General features: G+C 35.4%; 3 protein-coding genes across 3 annotated transcripts; all 3 read left to right on the plus strand.

Moving 5' to 3' along the window:
• Positions 1–297: 297 nt before the first annotated feature.
• Positions 298–2253, plus strand: LOC136840492 (crustacean hyperglycemic hormone-like). Its single transcript, XM_067107154.1, has 4 exons — positions 298–480; positions 1284–1528; positions 1649–1771; positions 2060–2253. The coding sequence occupies exons 1-3, from the start codon at positions 463–465 to the stop codon at positions 1749–1751; spliced, it is 366 nt and encodes a 121-aa protein (XP_066963255.1). The 5' UTR covers positions 298–462; the 3' UTR covers positions 1752–1771; positions 2060–2253.
• A 3759-nt stretch (positions 2254–6012) lies between these two features.
• LOC136839948 (molt-inhibiting hormone-like) lies at positions 6013–7132 on the plus strand. Its single transcript, XM_067106221.1, has 2 exons — positions 6013–6030; positions 6887–7132. Exons 1-2 carry the CDS (start codon positions 6013–6015, stop codon positions 7130–7132), a joined length of 264 nt encoding a protein of 87 aa, XP_066962322.1.
• A 4494-nt stretch (positions 7133–11626) lies between these two features.
• On the plus strand, positions 11627–13531 carry LOC136840493 (crustacean hyperglycemic hormone-like). The gene is made up of 4 exons (XM_067107155.1): positions 11627–11706; positions 12575–12831; positions 12949–13071; positions 13359–13531. The coding sequence occupies exons 1-3, from the start codon at positions 11689–11691 to the stop codon at positions 13049–13051; spliced, it is 378 nt and encodes a 125-aa protein (XP_066963256.1). The 5' UTR covers positions 11627–11688; the 3' UTR covers positions 13052–13071; positions 13359–13531.
• Positions 13532–23978: the final 10447 nt, after the last annotated feature.

Genomic DNA, 23978 nt, shown 5'->3' on the forward strand with positions numbered 1-23978 from the left:
GAAGCATTGTGTTAGTAGTGCTTACAACTTTTGGGACTACGGGAAAATTATCAAGGCCTACTTTTTTCCTATGCTAACCAGCGGTGTAATAGATAAACTTTCAATGCGATCAGTAGCTAATGTAAATTATTCGACTGGTTTGCGTGCTTTTAAATACCTTAGCTTTAAAAAAAAAAGACGAATACGAAACATGAAAAAGGCCTTTTAATCAAGCAACTGCATAGAGTTTGACTCCAAGCACATAGAATAAAACACTTGGAGGAAACCTAACTGCCAGACTATTCCTCAAACACGAGCCTTAAATTGACCCAATCAAATGATATCGACTTTTCATTGCCTTCACAAGAGAGGTCACCTCCAATATAAGGACACTTAGCGGCACATCTGACCAGCAGTGAGCCTTTGGCTTCAAGAAGGGAAACAACCGCCTCTCGGACTTTCTGTCTCTACAGCATCTCCACCATGTTTGGCAAGGCTTTGGTAAGAAGAAGAAAAATCTTTTGGGTTTCGAATTATGTCGCCGCATTGTTCATTCATAGAATTTATGGAAAGCTTGATTTTTTTGGGAGTAAAACATCGACCTATGAGGTTTTCAGTACTTTATTAACACGGCTGGAATTGGAGTCATTTATTTCATTTATCTGGAACATTATTCAGTGGCTTTCAAGCGAAGTTAGTACGTAACTTGGTACTATTTATGGAGAAGATAAATAATGAATGCATAAAACAGAAAAACTCTTGCGTAGTTATGTCTAATAATCTAAGAGAAGACACCCCACAGAGTCATTTTATTCATTCATGGAAAAGTTCATGTGGAATAAATTCATTTTAATAAAATACAAATTACAGAAATAGCCCCTTCATTACTAAAACCATTCGCAATTTAATTTACACACACAAGCTGAACTTTCCTCGCTGGATTTGTTCCTTTGATTAAATTGATTTTTACACCAAGCATTTCCTAAAGTGTCACATGGCTTCTTTATTTTAGCAATTCATGGTTTTTCTTTTGATTAGAAGCCTTCACTGAACATTTCGTATGAGACACTGAGCACACAAACTGCTCACCTCCCCCTACCAAAATCCAGATGTTCCTAACTTTTTATTTTCCATTTTAATCAAGCAATGACCCAAACTTCACAAATACACTGTCCATGTATAATGCTTTAATTTCCTCCTTCCTCCTCTAGATGCTCACCTGGTTAATATCCAATCATTTGTATCTAGAAAATCAATTTCCAAAGTCAGGTGTCCAATCAATAGCATAATCTGTCTTTTTCCAGACATATTCTGCTGTGGCTGCGATCATTTTCGTGTTGTGTTTAGGCCTAGGATCGTGTGCTCCCGCTTCTTCTTCCTCCCCTTCTTTTCTTGGACACATGGCCAATAGGAGGGCAGTTGCCAAGAGATCGTACGGCGAATCCTGTCAGGGCTTCCAGTTCAGCAAAGTCCTTTATAATAAACTGGACAAAGTGTGCGACGAGTGCACAAACCTCTACCGCAAGCCTTACATTAAGGGAGAATGCAGGTAAGGGCGATGTTTCCACTTGTCTAGTAACTGTTGACAGTGATGCGTTGTCTTCTTGCTAACTTTGTAATAATGTGATTCAGACAGCTTAATGAAACGTCTTAATGGCTCTGTTTTCAGGACTGACTGCTTCGTAAACGATGTCTTTGAAAAGTGTCTGGAAGTTCTTATGTTTGACGCGGACGAGTATCTGTACATCAGAAGTGCTATTGCCGACTACTAATAACTCTGGTATGCTCTATGGTAAGAGATGTAAAATCTGCATAGTTGTCTTATGTCGTATATCTTAACTGAACAATCTGTGTAAGCGTAAGAATGAGTCAACATTTGAAATATAAGAAATACTTTTCAATCCTTAAATCTTCTACGGGTTTCAAGAGTTATATTGATAAATGTACAAATGAAACTTGTTTTACGTCCGCCAATTATGTTCTTTTGGCTTAATTTGCAATGGGAAGTTCGATCTGAGGGAATTAACTTAGAGATAAGCACAATTTAATGTGATTTGTTTTCTGTTTTTCTTCTTTGCAGGACCGATTTGTGACACTGTGGCTTCCCCTCGACTGTACACTTAGCATCAAGAGAACGCCTGTTAATTATCGCACATCTGGCAACTATGTGAAAGTGTCACCAGTGGAGAGCTTTTTCAAATCATGAAGCCAGTTGACAGGATTGGATTCTCTGTTACAAAACGATGTCTTGTTTTTCGTAATAAAATTAAACTGCATTAACAAAAGAATTTTAATTTCAACCCCTGAGAAATAATAACCAACGCGACTGTTTGTAAATGGCGTAAAACAGTGAAATATATCCATATTGGTAAGCACAAAAGAGATAATTTAAGGTTGGTATATCGACGAATGTTTTTCTATTATTTGGTTAATTACTTTCCCTATTAAGAACGTAATAATTCCATTACAATGCATATGCCCATTCTTTGACAAAATAAAATCGGTATTGAAAAAGATTACACATTCTATCATTTTATTAAAAAAACTGAAGGTAATTCTTTGGCAAAATAAGATCTTTTGGAATGGAGTTCATTTGATTATTATGCCTCCGAAGCACACAGGACCATTCTTTGACAACACAAGAATTTAATTCAATATTGGCGCTCAATATCATCTCGCATTTAATTTTAAAGAGCTGTATCTATATAGCTATCTATCTATCTATATATCTATATACATACATACATGAACACACGTATGTATATTGTATGTATGTATAATATGAAAATTGGTGGCCTCCCCCAATGAAATTTTTGTGGATCCGCTAGCGAAGGTGACCCTAGCCTTCTTGATAAGCAATAAGATATTTGTGCTGGCTTTCCAATAAATTTTATTCAAAGCCTCATTTTATTCTTCCTGGTAAACAATAGGTGAAGGTATTGACGTTGCTGTTGTGATCTCGTTTACGAAGTGTAGTTTCTCTTAACAAAATGGTAGCTCTAAAGAAGATTGATAGAATGATTCTTGAACTGTGTAGCAGAGCTAGGGTTTTTTTATTATTGCAAACAAAACCTTTTATCGTATTTGATTTGGCATTTTTTCTTCTATGCAAAGTATGACATTACTGTCAAGTAGAGAATATTCTTCGAAATGACTGAAAGTCTTGCATTTGGCAGCTATAAAGTGGCACTGATATCTGAATCTATTACTACAGATTTATCGTATGAAGTTACCAAACAAGGACCTCTCGCGTATCTCTGTGGCAGCTGCATGACTGGAACTATTTTTTAAACACTTGATGCAGAATCAGAATTGCCTTCATAGTGAATAGTGCAAAGTTATTAGTAAGTTTTTTCTTTGGATAACTGCATAGTAATTCTGATAGTTTTTTAGTAGCTGTAGTAAGCTTTAGATAAATTCTGTATGCCTCTAAACCTTTGAACACAGTTTTTTTTTGTTAATTTTCATGTAAAACATACTTTTTACATCATAATTTATCAAAGTATCATAATTTTCTCATGTGAAATTTTCTGGGCAAGAACTTAGATACATATTGAGAAACTCGTATATTGTACATGTTTATACACAAAACCAACAGGCAGTATTGCCTTAAAATAGATACTGACAATAATAACCTTTTTAGGGTATGTGAACCATTGATGCACTGCTTCAGTGAGTGATGGGTTGAATCCTGAAGGAAGAAGGTCCTTTGATTGGTGAACAAAGGCGAAGTTGAATAGCAAAGAGGTAATTCAACTGTTTTTCAATTTATCTATTCACCTATCCTCTTGTTTAACAATTGTTGGGAAAGAGTACGTGACGTTATCTAATGCGCAAGTTTGTTAAGAGCCCATGACTCATTTTAGTGTAGTGGTAAGATTTCGTACGTTGTAACGAGTTATCGGTTCCCAACATAAAGATTTGGTCAAATCGTACCCATAAAATGAACTTATTTACACACAAACTTGAAAAAGGTTGTGGTTCCTGCCAGGTCTTTATGCAAATATAAAGAATTATGAAATTTACTGGTCACTGTTAGCAGATCTATGGAAGTATAACTGCCATACAATAAATGTTTAGTTTTTCAATTATAATAATTTTTTTTATGTGATATCCACGGAAATATTTTGAAAATCCAGAAAGGAATTGAACATTTTCCTCGGCAGGTCTTCAAATTGGCCTAGGAGGAGAAATTTGGTAAGAGGTTACCTACTACTAGGCTACAGAAGGTATTATACGGCATTCGTATTTCATTAAAAAGTACATTCATTATATATCGTCTTTTAAAATATGCCTCTCTGCTTCTGATGGAGTTACCAAAAAGGAAAAAATAATTTTATTACGTAATTTCCTTAAAGCTAAGGGGATTTTGCATGCATACTGAAGTTACTTATAGAAAAATAGAATCATTGCTTAATATCCTTGAAGAACGGAAAAGCCTTTTTAATCCTCCTTCAAGATGTACAATAAAAAATAAATCATATCCAAATATCTCTGAAATTAAAGGGGACCATTTACTTCACACGATAGTTCTAAATTCATCACGTGATGAACTTGAACTTTTTCACAGTTGCTTGAAGAATAAAATGATTTTCAAATGCCCTTGGAGCATGAAGGAGACTTCCCGAAGTTATCTGAATTCGAATATTACATATATAAAACAAGTATTGATTCCCCCAATATATATATATATATATATATATATATATATATATAGATTAATTCCCCCAGTGTCATTAAAACTAAAGGCAAATTTTCTTCTAATACCGGAGCTATCTAAAGAATAAACTCAGTGACACGTCTTTAAATCTTGAAGCACCTTTTCACTTTAGGTAGAAGAAAATAATAATAAAAAAATATACATTCGTGAAATTGAAAGTGGTTTATCACTGTATGGTGAAGTTATGTAAAGAATATGGGCACTGACTTAGGTCCTTGAAACTGTATAAAACTTTTCGACTGTATGAGTTCTTTGAAGAAAAGATTGAAACTGGAAATGAACTTTCCCTTGTATGCTAAAGTTATCTAAGGAGCGAACCTTGCTATTACCCCTAAAATGGTAGATGTAAACATTACATTTTCATATCTACGGGTTTTCATAAAAAATTATCTTCCTGTTGAGAGAATGACATTAGCAAACGTCGCAATGAAAGGCAATGAGAGGGGAAACTTTTGCCTAAGTTGAGAAAAGTCTGATGGAAACTGAAGGAAATTCTTGAATCGATTTTGCTTTTTGCTCATTCTTAGAAACATCCTTTGTTTCCTTCCCACTTTTTCCTTTTTGCTGTCTTCCACGTATTCGCTGAACGAGGGCCAAGTTGTTCTCCCGAACATAAAGAGGTGAAAGAAAGGAACAAAAAGAAATGATTGCTCGGTGAACAGAGGCATTTTTTGACTTCTTGCTTTGCTGTTCGAGGCCCGTTATTTATAGAGGATTTTGTTTCTAATTTTATTTCCCTAAAAGGAGCTAATTGGCCTTAGGGTTACGAATCTCGGTGTTTTGCAATGAATTAGATTTACTCTTGAGTTATGTTTTCCATTATTTTATAATTGCGATTTATAAAACACGAAGGATTGTGTTAGTAGTGTTTGCAACTTAAGGTACTACGGGAAAGTTATTAAGGCCTACTTTTTCTATGGTAATCAACGGTGTAGTGTATAAACTTTCAATGAGATCAGTTGGTACTGTAAATTATTCGAATGGTTTGTGTGCTTTTAAATATATTGGCTTTAAAAAAAAAGGACGAAAACGAAACATGAAAAAGACCTTTTAATGAAGAAACCGCAGAGTGTTTGACTGTAAACACATAGAATAAAACACTTGGAGGAAACCTAACTGCCAGACTATTGCTCAAACACGACTCTTAATTGCCCCAATCAACTGATATCGACTTTTAATTGCCTTCACCAGAGAGGTCACCTCCAATATAAGGACGCATAGCGGCACATCAGACCAGCAGAGAGCCTTTGGCTTCAAGAAGGGAAATAACCCGCCTCTCGTCTTTCCCACTCTGTCTCGACAGCATCTCCACCATGTTTGGCAAGGCTTTGGTAAGAAGAAGAAGAAGAAATTTTTCTGGGTTTCGAGTTATTTAGCTCTAGGCTTAAATTTAAAGGGACGTTCTCTGATAATTATTGGTTTTGAAGGGTCGCCGCATTGTTCATTCATAGAATTTATAGAAAGCTTAATTTTTTCGGAGTAAAACATCGACCTATGAGGTTTTCAGTATTTCATTAACACGGCTGGAATTGGAGTAATTTATTTCATTTATCTGGAACATTATTCAATGGCTTTCAAGCGAAGTTAGTACATAACTTAGTACTACTTACAGAGAAGATAAATAATGAATGCATAAAACAGAAGAACTCTTGCGTAGTTATGTCTTATAATCTAAGAAAAGACCCCAACAGAGTAATTTTATTCATTCATGGAAAGTTCATGTGGAATAAATTCGTTTTAATAAAATACAAATGAGAGAAATAGCCCCTTCATTCCTAAAACCATTCACAGTTTAATTTACACACACAAGTTGAACTTTCCTCGTTGGAATTGTTCCTTTGATTGAACTGATTTTACAAGCATTTCCAAAAGTGTCACATGGGTTCTTTACTTTAGCAATTCATGGTTTTCCCTTTGATTACAAGCCTTCACTGAACATTTCGTACGAGACACTGAGCACACAAACTGCTCACCTACCCCTACCAAAATCCAGATGCTCCTAACTTTTTATTTTCCAATTAAACAAACAATGACCAAAACTTCACAAACACACTGTTCATATATAATGCTGTAAATTCCTCCTTTTCCCTCTAGATGCTCACCTGGTTAATATCCAATCATTTGTTTCTAGAAAATCAATTTCCAAAGTCAGGTGTCCAATCGATAACATAATTTGTCTATTTGCAGATATATTCCGCTGTGGGTGCGATCATTTTGGTCTTGTGTTTAGGCCTAGGATCATGTGCTCCCGCTTCTTCTTCCTCCTCCTCCTCTTCTTCCCCTTCTCTTCTTGGACACATGGCCAATAGGAGGGCAGTTGCCAAGAGATCCTATGGCGAGTCCTGTCAGGGCTTCCAGTTCAGCAAAGTCCTTTATAATAAACTGGACAAAGTGTGCGACGAGTGCACAAACCTCTACCAAGCCTTACATTAAGGAGAATGCAGGTAAGGGGCGATGTTTCCACTTGTCTAGTGACTGTTGTCAGTGAATATCCATCTTGCTAACTTTGCAATAATATGATTCAGACAGCTTAATGAAACGTCTTAATGGCTCTGTTTTCAGGACTGACTGCTTCGTAAACGATGTCTTTGAAAAGTGTCTGGACGTTCTTCTGTTTGACGCGGACGAGTATCTGTACATCAGAAGTGCTATTGCCGACTACTAAGAACTCCGGTATGCTCTATGGTAAGAGATGTAAAATGTACGTAGTTGTCTTATGTCGTATATCTCAATTGAACAATCTGTAAGCGTAAGAATGATTCAACATTTGAAATATAAGAAATGCTTTTCAGTCCTTAAATCTTCTACGGGTTTCAAGAGTTATTTTGATAAATGTACAAATGAAATTTATTTTACGTCCGAGAATTATGTTCAATGTGCAATGGGAACGTCGATGATTAACTTTGAGAAAGTCCTTACACTTTAATGTGATTTGTTTTCTGTTTTTCTTCTTTTTTGCAGGGAACCGATGTGAGGGAATTAAGTTAGAGATAAGCTATAGTGATTTGTTTTCCTTCTTTTTGCAGGACTTTGTGACACTTCCCCTCGACTGTACACTCTTTAGCATCAAGAGAACGCCTGTTAATTATCGCACATCTGCTAACTATGTGAGAGTGTCACCAGTGGAGAGTTTTTTCAAATCATGAAGCCAGTTGACGTAGGATTGTCTGTTACTAAACGATGTCTTGTTTTCCGTAATAAAATTAAACTGCATTAACAAAATAATTTTACTTTGAACCCCTGAGAAATAATAACCAACGTGGCTGTGTTTGTAAATGGCGTAAAACAGTGAAATATATTCATTTTGCTCAGCACAAAAGAGATCATTTAAGTTTGGTATATCGACGAATGTTTTTCTATTATTTGGTTAATTATTTTCCCTATTAAGAATGTAATAATTCCATTACAGTGCATATGCCCATTCTTTAACAAAATAAAATCGGTATTGAGAAAGATTACACATTCTATTATTTTATTAAAAAACTCAAGGTAATTCTTTGGCAAAATAAGATCTTCTGGAATGGAGTTCATTTGATTATTATGCCTCCGAGGCACACAGGACCATTCTTTGACAACATAAGAATTTTATTCAAAACAGGCGCTCAATGTCATCTCGCATTTAATTTGAAAAAGTTGTATTTATATAGCTATCTATCTATATATCTATATACATACATACATGAACACACGTATGTATATTGTATGTATGTATAGTATGAAAATTGGTGCCTGCCCCCATGAAATTTTTCTGGATCCGCTAGTGAAGGTGACCCTACCCTTCTTGATAAGCAATAGGATATTTGTGCTGGCTTTCCAATATATTTTATTCAAAACCTCACTTTATTCTTCCTGGTAAACAATAGGTGAAGCTATTAACGTTGCTGCTGTGATCTCGCTTAGGAAGTGCAGTGTCTCTTAGCAAAATGGTAGCTCTAAAGAAGATTAACAGAATGATTCTTGAACTGTGTAGCAGAGTTAGTGTTTTTTTATTATTGCAAACAAAACCTTTTAACGTATTTGATTTGGCATTTTTTCCTCTATGCAAAGTATGACATTACTGTCAAGTAGAGAATATTCTTCGAAACGACTAAGAGTCTTGCATTTGGCAGCTATAAAGTGGTATTGATATCTTAATCTATTACTACAGATTTATCATATGAAGTTACCAAACAAGGACCTCTCACGTATCTCTGTGGCAGTTGCATGACTGGAACTATTTTTTAAACACTTAATGCAGAATCAGAATTACCTTCATGGTGAATATTGCAAAAGTTCCTTAGTAAGTTTTTCTTTGGATAACTGCATAGTAATTCTGATAGTTTGTTAGCATCTGTAGTAAGCTTTAGATAAATTCTTATGCCTCTCAGCCTTTGAACTGTTTTTTTTAATTTTCATGGAAAACACACACATTTTCCACCATAGTTTATCAAGGTATCTTAAATTTCTCGTGTGAAATTTTCTGGGCAAGAACTTAGATACATATTGAGAAACTCGTATACTGTAAATGTTTATACACAAAACCAACAGGCAGTATTGCCTTAAATTAGATGCTGACAATAATAACCTTCTTTGGGGATGTGAACCATCGATGCACTGGTTAAGTGGGTGATGGGTTGAATCCTGAAGGAAGAAGGTTCTTTGATTGGTGAACAAAGGCAAAGCTGAATAGCAGGGAGGTAATTCAACTGTTTTTCAATTTATCTATTCACCTATCCTCTTGTTTAACAATTGCTGGGAAAGAGTACGTGACGTTATCTAATGCGCAAGTTTGTTAAGAGCCCATGACTCATTTTAGTGTAGTGGTAAGATTTCGTAAGTTGTAACGAGTTATCGGTTCCCAACATAAAGATTTGGTCAAATCGTACCCATAAAATGAACTAATTTACACACAAACTTGAAACAGGCTTTGGTTCCTGCCAGGTCTTTATGCAAACATAAAGAATTATGAAATTCACTGGTCACTGTTAGCATATCTATGGAAGTATAACTGCCACACAATAAATGTTTAGTTTTTCAGTTATAATAATTTTTTTTATGTGATATCCACGGAAATATTTTGAAAATCCGGAGAGGAATTGAACATTTACCTCGGCAGGTCTTCATATTGGCCTAGGAGGAGAAATTTGGTAAGAGGTTACCTACTACTAGGCTACAGAAGGTATTATACGGCATTTGTATTTCATTAAAAAGTACATTCATTATATAACGTCTTTTAAAATATGCCTTTCTGCTCCTGATGAAGTTACCAAAAAGGAAAAAAATAATTTTATCACGTAATTTCCTTAAAGCTAAGGGGATTTTGCATGCATACTGAATTTACTTATAGAAAAATAGAATCATTGCTTAACATCCTTGAAGAACGAAAAAACCTTTTAATCCTCCTCCAAGCTATACAATAGAATAAATCATATCCAAATGTCTCTGAAATTAAAGGGGATCATTGACCTCACACGACAGTTCTAAATCTTCACCTGTTGAACTTGAACCTTTTCACAGTTACTTAAGGAATAAAATGATTTTCAAATGTCCTTGGAGCATGAAGGAGCCTTTTTTTCTTAAATCGAAATATATATATATATATATATATATATATATATATATATATATATATATATATATATATATATATATATATATATATATATATATATATTAATTCCCCGCTGCCATTAAAACTAAAGGCAAATTTTCATTATTTAATACCGGAGCTATCTAAAGAATTAACTCATTGACACGTCTTTGAATCTTGAAGCACCTTTCCACTTTAGGTAGAAGAAAATAATAATAAAAAATATATATTCGTGAAACTGAAAGTGGTTTATCATTGTATGGTGAAGTTATCAAAAGAACAAGGGCACTGACTTAGGTCCTTGAAACTGTATGAAACTTTTCGACTGTATGATGAAATTCTTGAAGAAATGATTGAAACTGGAAATACATTTTCCCTTCTATGCTAAAGTTATCTAAGGAGCGATTCCTTGCTAACGCCCCTAAATGGTGGTTGTAAACATTACATTTTCCTCTCTATGAGTTTTCATAAAAGTTATCTTCCTGTCGAGAGAATGACATTAGCACACGTCACAATGAAAGGCAATGAGAGGGGAAACTTTGCCATTTAAGGAAAAGTCTGATGGACACCGAAGGAAATTCTTGAATCGATTTCGCCTTTTCTTCATTCTCAGAAACATCCTTCTGTTTCCTCCCCACTTTTTCCTCCTTTTGCTGTCTTCCACGTATTCGCTAAAGGAGGGCGCTAAAGAGGTGAAAGAAAGGAGTAAAAAGGAATGATTGCTCGGTGAACAAAGGCATTGTTTTGGCTTCTTGCTTTGCTGTTCGAGGCCCGTTATTTATGTAGGAATTTTGTTTCTAATTTTATTTTCCTACAAGGAGCTAATTGGCCTTAGGGTTACGAATCTCGGTGTTTTGCAATGAATTAGAGTTTACTCTTGAGTTATGTTTTCCATTATTTTACATTATTTTATAATTGAGATTTTATAAAACACGAAGGATTGTGTTAGTAGTAGCTTTGCAACTTATTTTATAATTGACTACACGAAGGATTGTTAGTAGCTTGCAAGGCCTACTTTTTTTTTCTATGGTAACCAACGGTGTAATGTATAAACTTTCAATGCGATCAGTCGCTACTGTAAATTATTCGAGTGGTTTGTGTGGATTTAAATACGTTAGCTTTAAAAAAATGACGAAACAAAACATGAAAAAGACCTTTAATGAAGAAACCGCAGAGTGTTTGACTCCAAGCACACAGAATAAAGCACTTGGAGGAAACCTAACTGCCAGACTATTGCTCAAACACGAGCCTTAATTGCCCCAATCAACTGATATCGACTTTTAATTGCCTTCACAAGAGAGGTCACCTCCAATATAAGGACACTTGGCGGCACATCAGACCAGCAGTGAGCCTTTGGCTTCAAGAAGGGAAACAACCGCCTCTCGTCTTTCCCACTTTCTGTCTCGACAGCCTCTCCACCATGTTTGGCAAGGCTTTGGTAAGAAGAAGAAAAAGAAGAAATTTTTCTGGGTTTCGAGTTATTTAGCTCTAGGCTTAAGTTTAAAGGGACGTGCTCCGATAATTATTGGTTTTGAAGGGTCGCCGCATTGTTCATTCATAAAATTTATAGAAAGCTTGATTTTTTAAGAGTAAAACATCGACCTACGAGGTTTTCAGTACTTCGTTAACACGGCTGGAATTGGAGTCATTTATTTCATTTATCTGGAACATTATTCAATGGCTTTCAAGCGAAGTTAGTACATAACTTAGTACCATTTACAGAGAAGATAAATAATGAATGCATAAAACAGAAAAACTCTTGCGTAGTTATGTCTTATAATCTAAGAAAAGACCCCCCCTCAGTGAGTCATTTTTTTCATTCATGGAAAAGTTCATGTGGAATAAATTCGTTTTAATAAAATACAAATGAGAGAAATAGCCCCTTCATTCCTAAAACCATTCACAGTTTAATTTACACACACAAGTTGAACTTTCCTCGTTGGAATTGTTCCTTTGATTGAACTGATTTTTACACCAAGCATTTCCTAAAGTGTCACATGGGTTCTTTATTTTAGCAATTCATGGTTTTCCCTTTGATTACAAGCCTTCACTGAACATTTCGTACTAGACACTGAGCACACAAACTGCTCACCTGCCCCTACCAAAATCCAGATGCTCCTAACTTTTTATTTTCCAATTAAACAAACAATGACCAAAACTTCACAAACACAGTGTTCATATATAATGCTGTAAATTCCTCCTTTTCCCTCTAGATGCTCACCTGGTTAATATCCAATCATTTGTATCTAGAAAATCAATTTCCAAAGTCAGGTGTCCAATCGATAACATAATTTGTCTATTTCCAGATATATTCTGCTGTGGCTGCCATCATTTTGGTCTTGTGTTTAGGCCTAGGATCATGTGCTCCCGCTTCTTCTTCCTCCTCCTCTTCTTCCCCTTCTCTTCTTGGACACATGGCCAATAGGAGGGCAGTTGCCAAGAGATCCTATGGCGAGTCCTGTCAGGGCTTCCAGTTCAGCAAAGTCCTTTATAATAAACTGGACAAAGTGTGCGACGAGTGCACAAACCTCTACCGTAAGCCTTACATTAAGGGAGAATGCAGGTAAGGGCGATGTTTCCACTTGTCTAGTTACTGTTGACAGTGAATATCCATCTTGCTAACTTTGCAATAATGTGATTCAGAAAGCTTAATGAAACGTCTTGATGGCTCTGTTTTCAGGACTGACTGCTTCGTAAACGATGTCTTTGAAAAGTGTCTGGACGTTCTTCTGTTTGACGCGGACGAGTATCTGTACATCAGAAGTGCTATTGCCGACTACTAATAACTCTGGTATGCTCTATGGTAAGAGATGTAAAATGTACGTAGTTGTCTTATGTCGTATATCTTAATTGAACAATCTGTGTAAGCGTAAGAATGATTCAATACTTGAAATATAAGAAATGCTTTTCAATCCTTAAATCTTCTACAGGTTTCAAGAGTTATTTTGATAAATGTACAAATGAAACTTCTTTTATGACTGAGAATTGTGTTCCTTTGGCTTAATGTGCAATGGGAGTTCGATGTGAGGGAATTAACTTAGAGATAAGCACACTTTAATGTGATTTGTTTTCTGATTTTCTTCTTTGCAGGACCGATTTGTGACATTGTGGCTTCCCCTCGACTGTACACTTCCTTAGCATCAAGAGAACGTCTGTTAATTATCGCACATCTGGCAGCCATGTGAACGCATCGCCAGTGGAGAACTTTTTCAAATCGTGAAGCCAGTTGACATAGGATTCTCTGTTACAAAACGATGTCTTGTTTTCCGTAATAAAACTAAACTGCATTAATAAAAGAATTTTACTTTGAACCCCTGAGAAATAATAACCAACGCGGCTTTGTTTGTAAATGGCGTAGAACAGTGAAATATATCCATTTTGCTAAGCACAAAAGAGATCATTTAAGGATGGTATATCGACGAATGTTTTTCTATTATTTGGTTAATTACTTTCCCTATTAAGAACGTAATAATCCCATTACAGTGCATATGCCCATTCTTTGACAAAATAAAATCAGTATTGAGAAAGACTACACATTCTATCATTTTATTAAAAAAACTCAAGGTAATTCTTTGGCAAAATAAGATCTTTTGGAATGGAATTCATTTGATTATTATGCCTCCGAAGCACACAGGACCATTCTTTGACAACACAAGAATTTCATTCAATATTGGCGCTCAATATCATCTCGCATTTAATTTGAAAAAGCTGTATCTATATAGCTATCTATCTATATATATATATCTATATACATACATACATGAACACACGTATGTATATTGTATGTATGTATAATATGAAAATTGGTGGCCTCCCCCAATGAAATTTTTGTGGATCCGCTAGCGAAGGTGACCCTAGCCTTCTTGATAAGCAATAGGATATTTGTGCTGGCTTTCCAATAAATTTTATTCAAGGTCTCATTTTGTTCTTCCTGGTAAACAATAGGTGAAGCTATTGACGTTGCTGTTGTGATCTCGTTTACGAAGAGTAGTTTCTCTTAGCACAATGTTAGCTCTAAAGAAGATTGATAGAATGATTCTTGAACTGTGTAGCAGAGTTAGTGTTTTTTATTATTGCAAACAAAATCTTTTAATGTATTTGATTTGGCATTTTTTCCTCTATGCAAAGTATGACATTACTGTCAAGTAGAGAATATTCTTCGAAATGACTGAAAGTCTTGCATTTGGCAGCTATAAAGTGGCATTGATATCTTAATCTATGACTACAGATTTATCATATGAAGTTACCAAACAAGGACCTCTCGCGTATCTCTGTGGCAGGTGCATGATTGGAACAATTTTTTAAACACTTGATGCAGAATCAGAATTACCTTTATGGTGAATAGAGCAAAGTTCCTTAGTAAGTTTTTTCTTTGGATAACTGCATAGTAATTCTGATAGTTTGTTAGTAGCTGTAGTAAGCTTTAGATAAATTCTTTATGCCTCTCAGCCTTTGAACACAGTTTTTTTCTTTTTTAATTTCATGTAAAACACACTTTTTACACATAATTTATCAAAGTATCTTAAATTTCTCGTCTGAAATTTTCTGGGCAAGAACTTAGATACATATTGAGAAACTCGTATACTGTACATGTTTATAAACAAAACCAACAGGCAGTATTGCCTTAAATTAGATGCTGACAATAATAACCTTTTTTGGGGAACTGAACCATTGATGCACTGCTTCAGTGGGTGATGGGTTGAATCCCTAAGGAAGAAGGTCCTTTGATTGGTGAACAAAGGCGAAGCTGAATAGCAGGGAGGCAATTCAACTGTTTTCCAATTTATCTATTCACCTATCCTCTTGTTGAACAATTGTTGGGAAAGAGTACGTGACGTTATCTAATGGGCAAGTTCGTTAAGACCTCATGACTCATTTTAGTGTAGGGGTAAGATTTCGTAAGTTGTAACGAGTTATCGGTTCCCAACATAAAGATTTGGTCAAATCGTACTCATAAAATGAACTTATTTACATACAATAAACTTGAAAAAGGCTTTGGTTCCTGTCAGGTCTTTATGCAAATATAAAGAATTATGAAATTTACTGGTCATTGTTAGCATATCTATGGAAGTATAATTGCCACACAATAAATGTTTAATTTTTCAATTTTATAATAATTTTTTTTAAGTGATTTCCACAGAAATATTTTGAAAATCCGGAAAGGAATTGAACATTTACCTCGGCAGGTCTTCATATTGGCCTAGGAGGAGAAATTTGGTAAGAGGTTACCTACTACTAGGCTACAGAAGGTATTATACGGCATTTGTATTTCATTAAAAAGTACATTCATTATATAACGTCTTTTAAAATATGCCTTTCTGCTCCTGATGAAGTTACCAAAAAGGAAAAAAATAATTTTATCACGTAATTTCCTTAAAGCTAAGGGATTTTGCATGCATACTGAATTTACTTATAGAAAAATAGAATCATTGCTTAACATCCTTGAAGAACGAAAAAACCTTTTAATCCTCCTCCAAGCTATACAATAGAATAAATCATATCCAAACGTCTCTGAAATTAAAGGATCATTTACTTCACACGACAGTTCTAAATCTTCACCTGTTGAACTTGAACCTTTTTCACAGTTACTTAAGAATAAAATGATTTTCAAATGTCCTTGGAGCATGAAGGAGCCTTCCTTTCTTAAATCAAAGTTTTATATATATATATATATATATATATATATATATATATATATATATATATAGTATTAATTCCCCCATTAAAACTAAAAACTAAGGCAAATTTTCATTATTTAATACCGGAGCTATCTAAAGAATTAACTCATTGACACGTCTTTGAATCTTGAAGCACCTTTCCACTTTAGGTAGAAGAAAATAATAATAAAAATATATATTCGTGAAACTGAAAGTGGTTTATCATTGTATGGTGAAGTTATCAAAAGAACAAGGGCACTGACTTAGGTCCTTGAAACTGTATGAAACTTTTCGACTGTATGATGAAATTCTTTGAAGAAATGATTGAAACTGGAAATACACTTTCCCTTCTATGCTAAAGTTATCTAAGGAGCGATTCCTTGCTAACGCCCCTAAAATGGTGGTTGTAAACATTACATTTTCCTCTCTATGAGTTTTCATAAAAAGTTATCTTCCTGTCGAGAGAATGACATTAGCACACGTCACAATGAAAGGCAATGAGAGGGGAAACTTTTGCCATTTAAAAAAAGTCTGATGGACACCGAAGGAAATTCTTGAATCGATTTCGCTTTTTCCTCATTCTCAGAAACATCCTTCTGTTTTCTCCCCACTTTTTCCTCCTTTTGCTGTCTTCCACGTATTCGCTAAAGGAGGGCGCTAAAGAGGTGAAAGAAAGGAGTAAAAAGGAATGATTGCTCGGTGAACAAAGGCATTGTTTTGGCTTCTTGCTTTGCTGTTCGAGGCCCGTTATTTCTAGAGGATTTTGTTTCTAATTTTATTTTCCTACAAGGAGCTAATTGGCCTTAGGGTTACGAATCTCGGTGTTTTGCAATGAATTAGAGTTTACTCTTGAGTTATGTTTTCCATTATTTTATAATTGCGATTTTATAAAACACGAAGGATTGTGTTAGTAGTGCTTGCAACTTAAGGTACTACGGGAAAGTTACCAAGGCCTACTTTTTCTATGGTAACCAACGGTGTAATGTATAAACTTTCAATGCGATCAGTCGCTACTGTAAATTATTCGACTGGTTTGTGTGGATTTAAATACGTTAGCTTTAAAAAAAATGACGAAAACAAAACATGAAAAAGACCTTTTAATGAAGAAACCGCAGAGTGTTTGACTCCAAGCACACAGAATAAAGCACTTGGAGGAAACCTAACTGCCAGACTATTCCTCAAACACGACTCTTAATTGCCCCAATCATCTGATATCGACTTTTCATTGCCTTCACAAGAGAGGTCACCTCCAATATAAGGACACTTAGCGGCCCATCAGACCAGCAGAGAGCCTTTGGCTTCAAGAAGGGAAACAACCGCCTCTCGTCTTTCCCACTTTCTGTCTCGACAGCATCTCCATCATGTTTGGCAAGGCTTTGGTAAGAAGAAGAAGAAATCATTTTGGGTTTCGAGTTATTTAGCTCTAGGCTTAAATTTAAAGGGACGTGCTCTGATAATTATTGGTTTTTTGAAGTGTCGTCGCATTGTTCATTCATAGAATTTATAGAAAACTTGATTTTTTAGGAGTAAAACATCGACCTATGAGGTTTTCAGTAGTTCATTAACACGGCTGGAATTGGAGTCATTTATTTCATTTACTGGAACATTATTCAATGGCTTTCAAGCAAAGTTAGTACATAACTTAGTACTATTTACAGGGAAGATAGATAATGAATGTATAAAACAGAAAAACTCTTGCCTAGTTATGTCTTATAGTCTAAGAAAAGACACCCCACAGAGTCATTTTATTCATTCATGGAAAAGTTCATGTGGAATAAATTCGTTTTAATAAAATACAAATGAGAGAAATAGCCCCTTCATTCCTAAAACCATTCATAATTTAATTTACACACACAAGCTGAACTTTCCTCGTTGGATTTGTTCCTATGATATTTATACCAAGCATATCCTAGTATCACATGGCTTCTTTATTTTAGCAATTCATAGTTTTCCTTTTGATTAGAAGCCTTCACTGAACATTTTGTACGAGACACTGAGCACACAAACTGCTTACCTCCCCCTACCAAAATCCAGATGCTCCTAACTTTTTATTTTCCAATTAAACAAACAATGACCAAAACTTCACAAACACACTGTTCATGCATAACGTAATAATGCTTTAAATTCCTCCTTTTTCCTCTAGATGCTCACCTGGTTAATATCCAATCTTTTGTATCTAGAAAATCAATTTCCAAAGTCAGGTGTCCAATCGATAGCATAATTTGTCTTTTTCCAGATATATTCCGCTGTGGCTGCGATTATTTTGGTGTTGTGTTTAGGCCTAGGATCGTGTGCTCCCGCTTCTTCTTCCTCCTCCTCCTCTTCCTCCCCTTCTCTTCTTGGACACACGGAAAATAGGAGGGCAGTTGCCAAGAGATCCTACGGCGAGTCCTGTCAGGGCTTCCAGTTCAGCAAAGTCCTTTATAATAAACTGGACAAAGTGTGCGACGAGTGCACAAACCTCTACCGCAAGCCTTACATTAAGGGAGAATGCAGGTAAGGGCGATGTTTCCACTTGTCTAGTAACTGTTGACAGTGAATATCCAGCTGTGTAAATGCGTTGTCTTCGTCTTGCTAACTTTGCAATAATGTGATTCAGACAGCTTAATGAAACGTCTAAATGGCTCTGTTTTCAGGACTGACTGCTTCGTAAACGATGTCTTCGAAAAGTGTCTGGACGTTCTTCTGTTTGACGCGGACGAGTATCTGTACATCAGAAGTGCTATTGCCGACTACTAATAACTCCGGTATGCTCTATGGTAAGAGATGTAGAATCTACATACTTGTCTTATGTCGTGTATCTTAACTGAACAATTTGTGTAAGCGTAAGAATGATTCAGCATTTGAAATATAGGAAATGCTTTTGAATCCTTGAATCATCTACGGGTTTCAAGAGTTATTTTGATAAATGTACAAGTGAAACTTCTTTTACATACGAGAATTGTGTTCCTTTGGCTTAATGTGTAATGGGAACTTCGATGTGAGGGAATTAAGTGAGAGATAAGCACAATTTAATGTGATTTGTTTTCTGTTTTTCTTCTTTGCAGGACCGATTTGTGACACTGTGGCTTCCCCTCGACTGTACACTCCCTTAGCATCAACATAACGCCTGTTAATTATCGCACATCTGGCAGCCATGTGAACGATAGTATCGCCAGTGGAGAGTTTTTTCGGATCGTGAAGCCAGTTGACATAGGATTCTCTGTTACTAAACGATGTTTTGTTTTCCGTAATAAAACTAAACTGCATTAGTAAAAGAATTTTACTTTGAACCCCTGAGAAATAATAACCAAAGCGGCTGTGTTTGTAAATGGCGTAAAACAGTGAAATATATCCATTTTGCTAAGCACAAAAGAGATCATTTAAGGTTGGTATATCGACGAATGTTTTTCTATTATTTGGTTAATTACTTTCCCTATTAAGAATGTAGTAATTCCATTACAGTGCATATGTCCATTCGTTGACAAAATAAAATCGGTATTGAGAAAGACTACACATTTTGTCATTTTATTAAAGAACTCAAGGTAATTCTTTGGCAAAATAAGATCTTTTGGAATGGAGTTCATTTGATTATTATGCCTCCGAAGCACACAGGACCATTCTGTGACAACATAAGAATTTTATTCAAAACAGGCGTTTAATATCATCTCGCATTTAATTTTAAAAAGTTGTATCTAAATAGCTATCTGTATATCTATATACATACATGAACACACGTATGTATATTGTATGTATGTATAAGATGAAAATTAGTGGCGCCCCCCCCCCAATGAAATTATTCTGGATCCGCTAGCGAAGGTGATCCTAGCCTTCTTGATAAGCATTAGGATATTTGTGCTGGCTTTCCAATATATTTTATTCAAAACCTCACTTTATTCTTCGTAGTAAACAATAGGAAAGTTATTGACGTTGCTGTTGTGATCTCGTTTACGAAGTGCAGTTTCTCTTAGCAAAATGGTAGCTCTAAAGAAGATTGATAGAATGATTCTTTCACTGTGTAGCAGAGTTAGTGTTTTTTACTATTGCAAAAAAAACCTTTTAACGTATTTAATTTGGCATTTTTTCCTCTATGCAAAGTATAACATTACTGTCAAGAAAAGAATATTCTTACTATATTACTACAGATTTATCATATGAAGTTACCAAACAAGGACCTCTCGCGTATCTCTGTGTCAGCTGCATGACTGGAACTATTTTTTAAGTACTTAATGCAGAATCAGAATTACCTTCATAGTGAATAGAGCAAAGTTCCTTAGTAAGTTTTTTCTTTGGATAACTGTATAGTAATTCTGATAGTTTGTTAGTAGCTGTAGTAAACTTTAGATAAATTCTTTATGCCTCTCAGCCTTTGAACAGTTTTTTTTAGTTAATTTTCATGGAAAACACACACATTTTACACCATAGTTTATCAAGGTATCTTAATTTTTTCGTGTGAAATTTTCTGGGCGAGAACTTAGATACATATTGAGAAACTCGTATATTGCACATGTTTATACACAAAACCAACAGGCAGTATTGCCTTAAAATAGATGCTGACAATAATGTGAACCATTGATGCACTGCTTCAGGGAGGTAATTCAACTGTTTTTCAATTTATCTATTCACCTATCCTCTTGTTTAACAGTTGTTGGGAAAGAGTACGCGACGTTATCTAATGCGCAAGTTTGTTAAGAGCCCGACTCATTTTAGTGTAGTGGTAAGATTTCGTAAGTTGTAACGAGTTATCGGTTCCCAACATCAAGATTTGGTCAAATCGTACCCATAAAATGAACTAATTTACACACAAACTTGAAAAAGGCTTTGGTTCCTGCCAGGTCTTTATGCAAATATAAAGAATTATGAAATTTACTGGTCACTGTTAGCAGATCTATGGAAGTATAACTGCCACACAATAAATGTTTAATTTTTCAATTTTATAATAATTTTTTTATGTGATTTCCACGGAGATATTTTGAAAATCCGGAAAGGAATTGAACATTTTCCTCGGCAGGTCTTCATATTGGCCTAGGATGAGAAATTTGGTAAGAGCTTACCTACTACTAGGCTACAGAAGGTATTATACGGCATTCGTATTTCATTAAAAAGTACATTCATTATATATCGTCTTTTAAATTATGCCTCTCTGCTTCTGATGGAGTTACCAAAAAGGAAAAAAATAATTTTATTACGTAATTTCCTTAAAGCTAAGGGGATTTTGCATGCATACTGAAGTCACTTATAGAAAAATAGAATCATTGCTTAATATCCTTGAAGAACGGAAAAGCCTTTTTAATCCTCCTTCAAGCTATACAATAAAAAAATTCATATCCAAATATCTCTGAAATTAAAGGGGACCATTTACTTCACACGATAGTTCTAAATTCATCACGTGAGGAACTTGAACTTTTTCACAGTTGCTTGAAGAATAAAATGATTTTCAAATGCCCTTGGAGCATGAAGGAGACTTCCTATCTGAATTCGAAGTTACATATATAAAAGAAGTATTGATTCCCCCAATGTCATTAAAACTAAGGGCAAATTTTCTTCTAATACCGGAGCTATCTAAAGAATAAACTCAGTGACACGTCTTTAAATCTTGAAGCACCTTTTCACTTTAGGTAGAAGAAAATAATAATAAAAAAATATACATTCGTGAAATTGAAAGTGGTTTATCACTGTATGGTGAAGTTATGGAAAGAATAATGGCACTGACTTAGGTCCTTGAAACTGTATAAAACTTTTCGACTGCATGATGAAGTTCTTTGAAGAAAAGATTGAAACTGGAAATGAACTTTCCCTTGTATGCTAAAGTTATCTAAGGAGCGATACCTTGCTGATGCCCCTAAAATTGTAGATATAAACATTACATTTTCATATCTACGGGTTTTCATAAAAAATTATCTTCTGTCGAGAGAATGACATTAGCAAACGTCGCAATGAAAGGCAATGAGAGCGGAAACTCTTGCCATTTAGGGAAAAGTCTGATGGAAACTGAAGGAAATTCTTGAATCGATTTCGCTTTTTCCTCATTCTTAGAAACATCCTTTGTTTCCTCCCCACTTTTTCCTCCTTTTGCTGTCTTCCACGTATTCGCTGAACGAGGGTGCCAAGTTGTTCGTCCCGACGGCCTCCACATAAAGAGGTGAAAGAAAGGAACAAAAAGAAATGATTGCTCGGTGAACAGAGGCATTTTTTGACTTCTTGCTTTGCTGTTCGAGGCCCGTTATTTATAGAGGATTTTGTTTCTAATTTTATTTCCCTAAAAGGAGCTAATTGGCCTTAGGATTACGAATCTCGGTGTTTTGCAATGAATTAGATTTACTCTTGAGTTATGTTTTCCATTATTTTATAATTGCGATTTATAAAACACGAAGGATTGTGTTAGTAGTGTTTGCAACTTAAGGTACTACTAGAAAGTTATTAAGGCCTACTTTTTCTATGGTAATCAACGGTGTAATGTATAAACTTTCAATGAGATCAGTTGGTACTGTAAATTATTCGAATGGTTTGTGTGCTTTTAAATATGTTGGCTTTAAAAAAAAAAGGACGAAAACGAAACATGAAAAAGACCTTTTAATGAAGAAACCGCAGAGTGTTTGACTGTAAACACATAGAATAAAACACTTGAGGAAACCTAACTGCCAGACTATTGCTCAAACACGAGCCTTTAATTGCCCCAATCAACTGATATCGACTTTTAATTGCCTTCACCAGAGAGGTCACCTCAATATATGACACCTAGCGGCCCATCAGACCAGCAGAGAGCCTTTGGCTTCAAGAAGGGAAACAACCGCCTCTCGGACTTTCTGTCTCGACAGCATCTCCATCATGTTTGGCAAGGCTTTGGTAAGAAGAAGAAGAAATCATTTTGGGTTTCGAGTTATTTAGCTCTAGGCTTAAATTTAATTATTGGTTTTTTGAAGTGTCGTCGCATTGTTCATTCATAGAATTTATAGAATGCTTAATTTTTTCGGAGTAAAACATCGACCTATGAGGTTTTCAGTACTTCATTAACACGGCTGGAATTGGAGTCATTTATTTCATTTATCTGGAACATTATTCAATGGCTTTCAAGCGAAGTTAGTACATAACTTAGTACTACTTACAGAGAAGATAAATAATGAATGCATAAAACAGAAAAACTCTGCGTAGTTATGTCTTATAATCAAGAAAAGACCCCACCCCTCAGTGAGTCATTTTTTTCATTCATGGAAAAGTTCATGTGGAATAAATTCGTTTTAATAAAATGCAAATGAGAGAAATAGCCCCTTCATTCCTAAAACCATTCACAATTTAATTTACACACACACAAGGTGAACTTTCCTCGTTGGATTTGTTCCTTTGATATTTATACCAAGCATTTCCTAAAGTGTCACATGGCTTCTTTACTTTAACAATTCATAGTTTTCCTTTTGATTAGAAGCCTTCACTGAACATTTCGTACGAGACACTGAGCACACAAACTGCTCACCTCCCCCTACCAAAATCCAGATGCTCCTAACTTTTTATTTTCCAATTTAATCAAACAATGACCAAAATTTCATAAATACACTGTTCATGTCTAAGGTAATAATGCTTTAAATTCCTCCTTTCTCCTGTAAATGCTCACCCGTTTAATATCCAATCATTTGTATCCAGAAAATCAATTTCCAAAGTCAGGTGTTCAATGAATAGCATAATTTGTCTATTTCCAGATATATTCTGCTGTGGCTGCGATCATATTGGTCTTGTGTTTAGGCCTAGGATCGTGTGCTCCCGCTTCTTCCTCCTCCTCCTCTTCTTCCCCTTCTCTTCTTGGACACATGGCCAATAGGAGGGCAGTTGCCAAGAGATCCTATGGCGAGTCCTGTCAGGGCTTCCAGTTCAGCAAAGTCCTTTATAATAAACTGGACAAAGTGTGCGACGAGTGCACCAACATCTACCGTAAGCCTTACATTAAGGGAGAATGCAGGTAAGGGCGATGTTTCCACCTGTCTAGTGACTGTTGACAGTGAATATCCATCTTGCTAACTTTGCAATAATGTGATTCAGACAGCTTAATGAAACGTCTTGATGGCTCTGTTTTCAGGACTGA

This window comes from Macrobrachium rosenbergii, chromosome 7, assembly GCF_040412425.1.
Source record: "Macrobrachium rosenbergii isolate ZJJX-2024 chromosome 7, ASM4041242v1, whole genome shotgun sequence".
NCBI lineage: Eukaryota > Metazoa > Arthropoda > Malacostraca > Decapoda > Palaemonidae > Macrobrachium > Macrobrachium rosenbergii.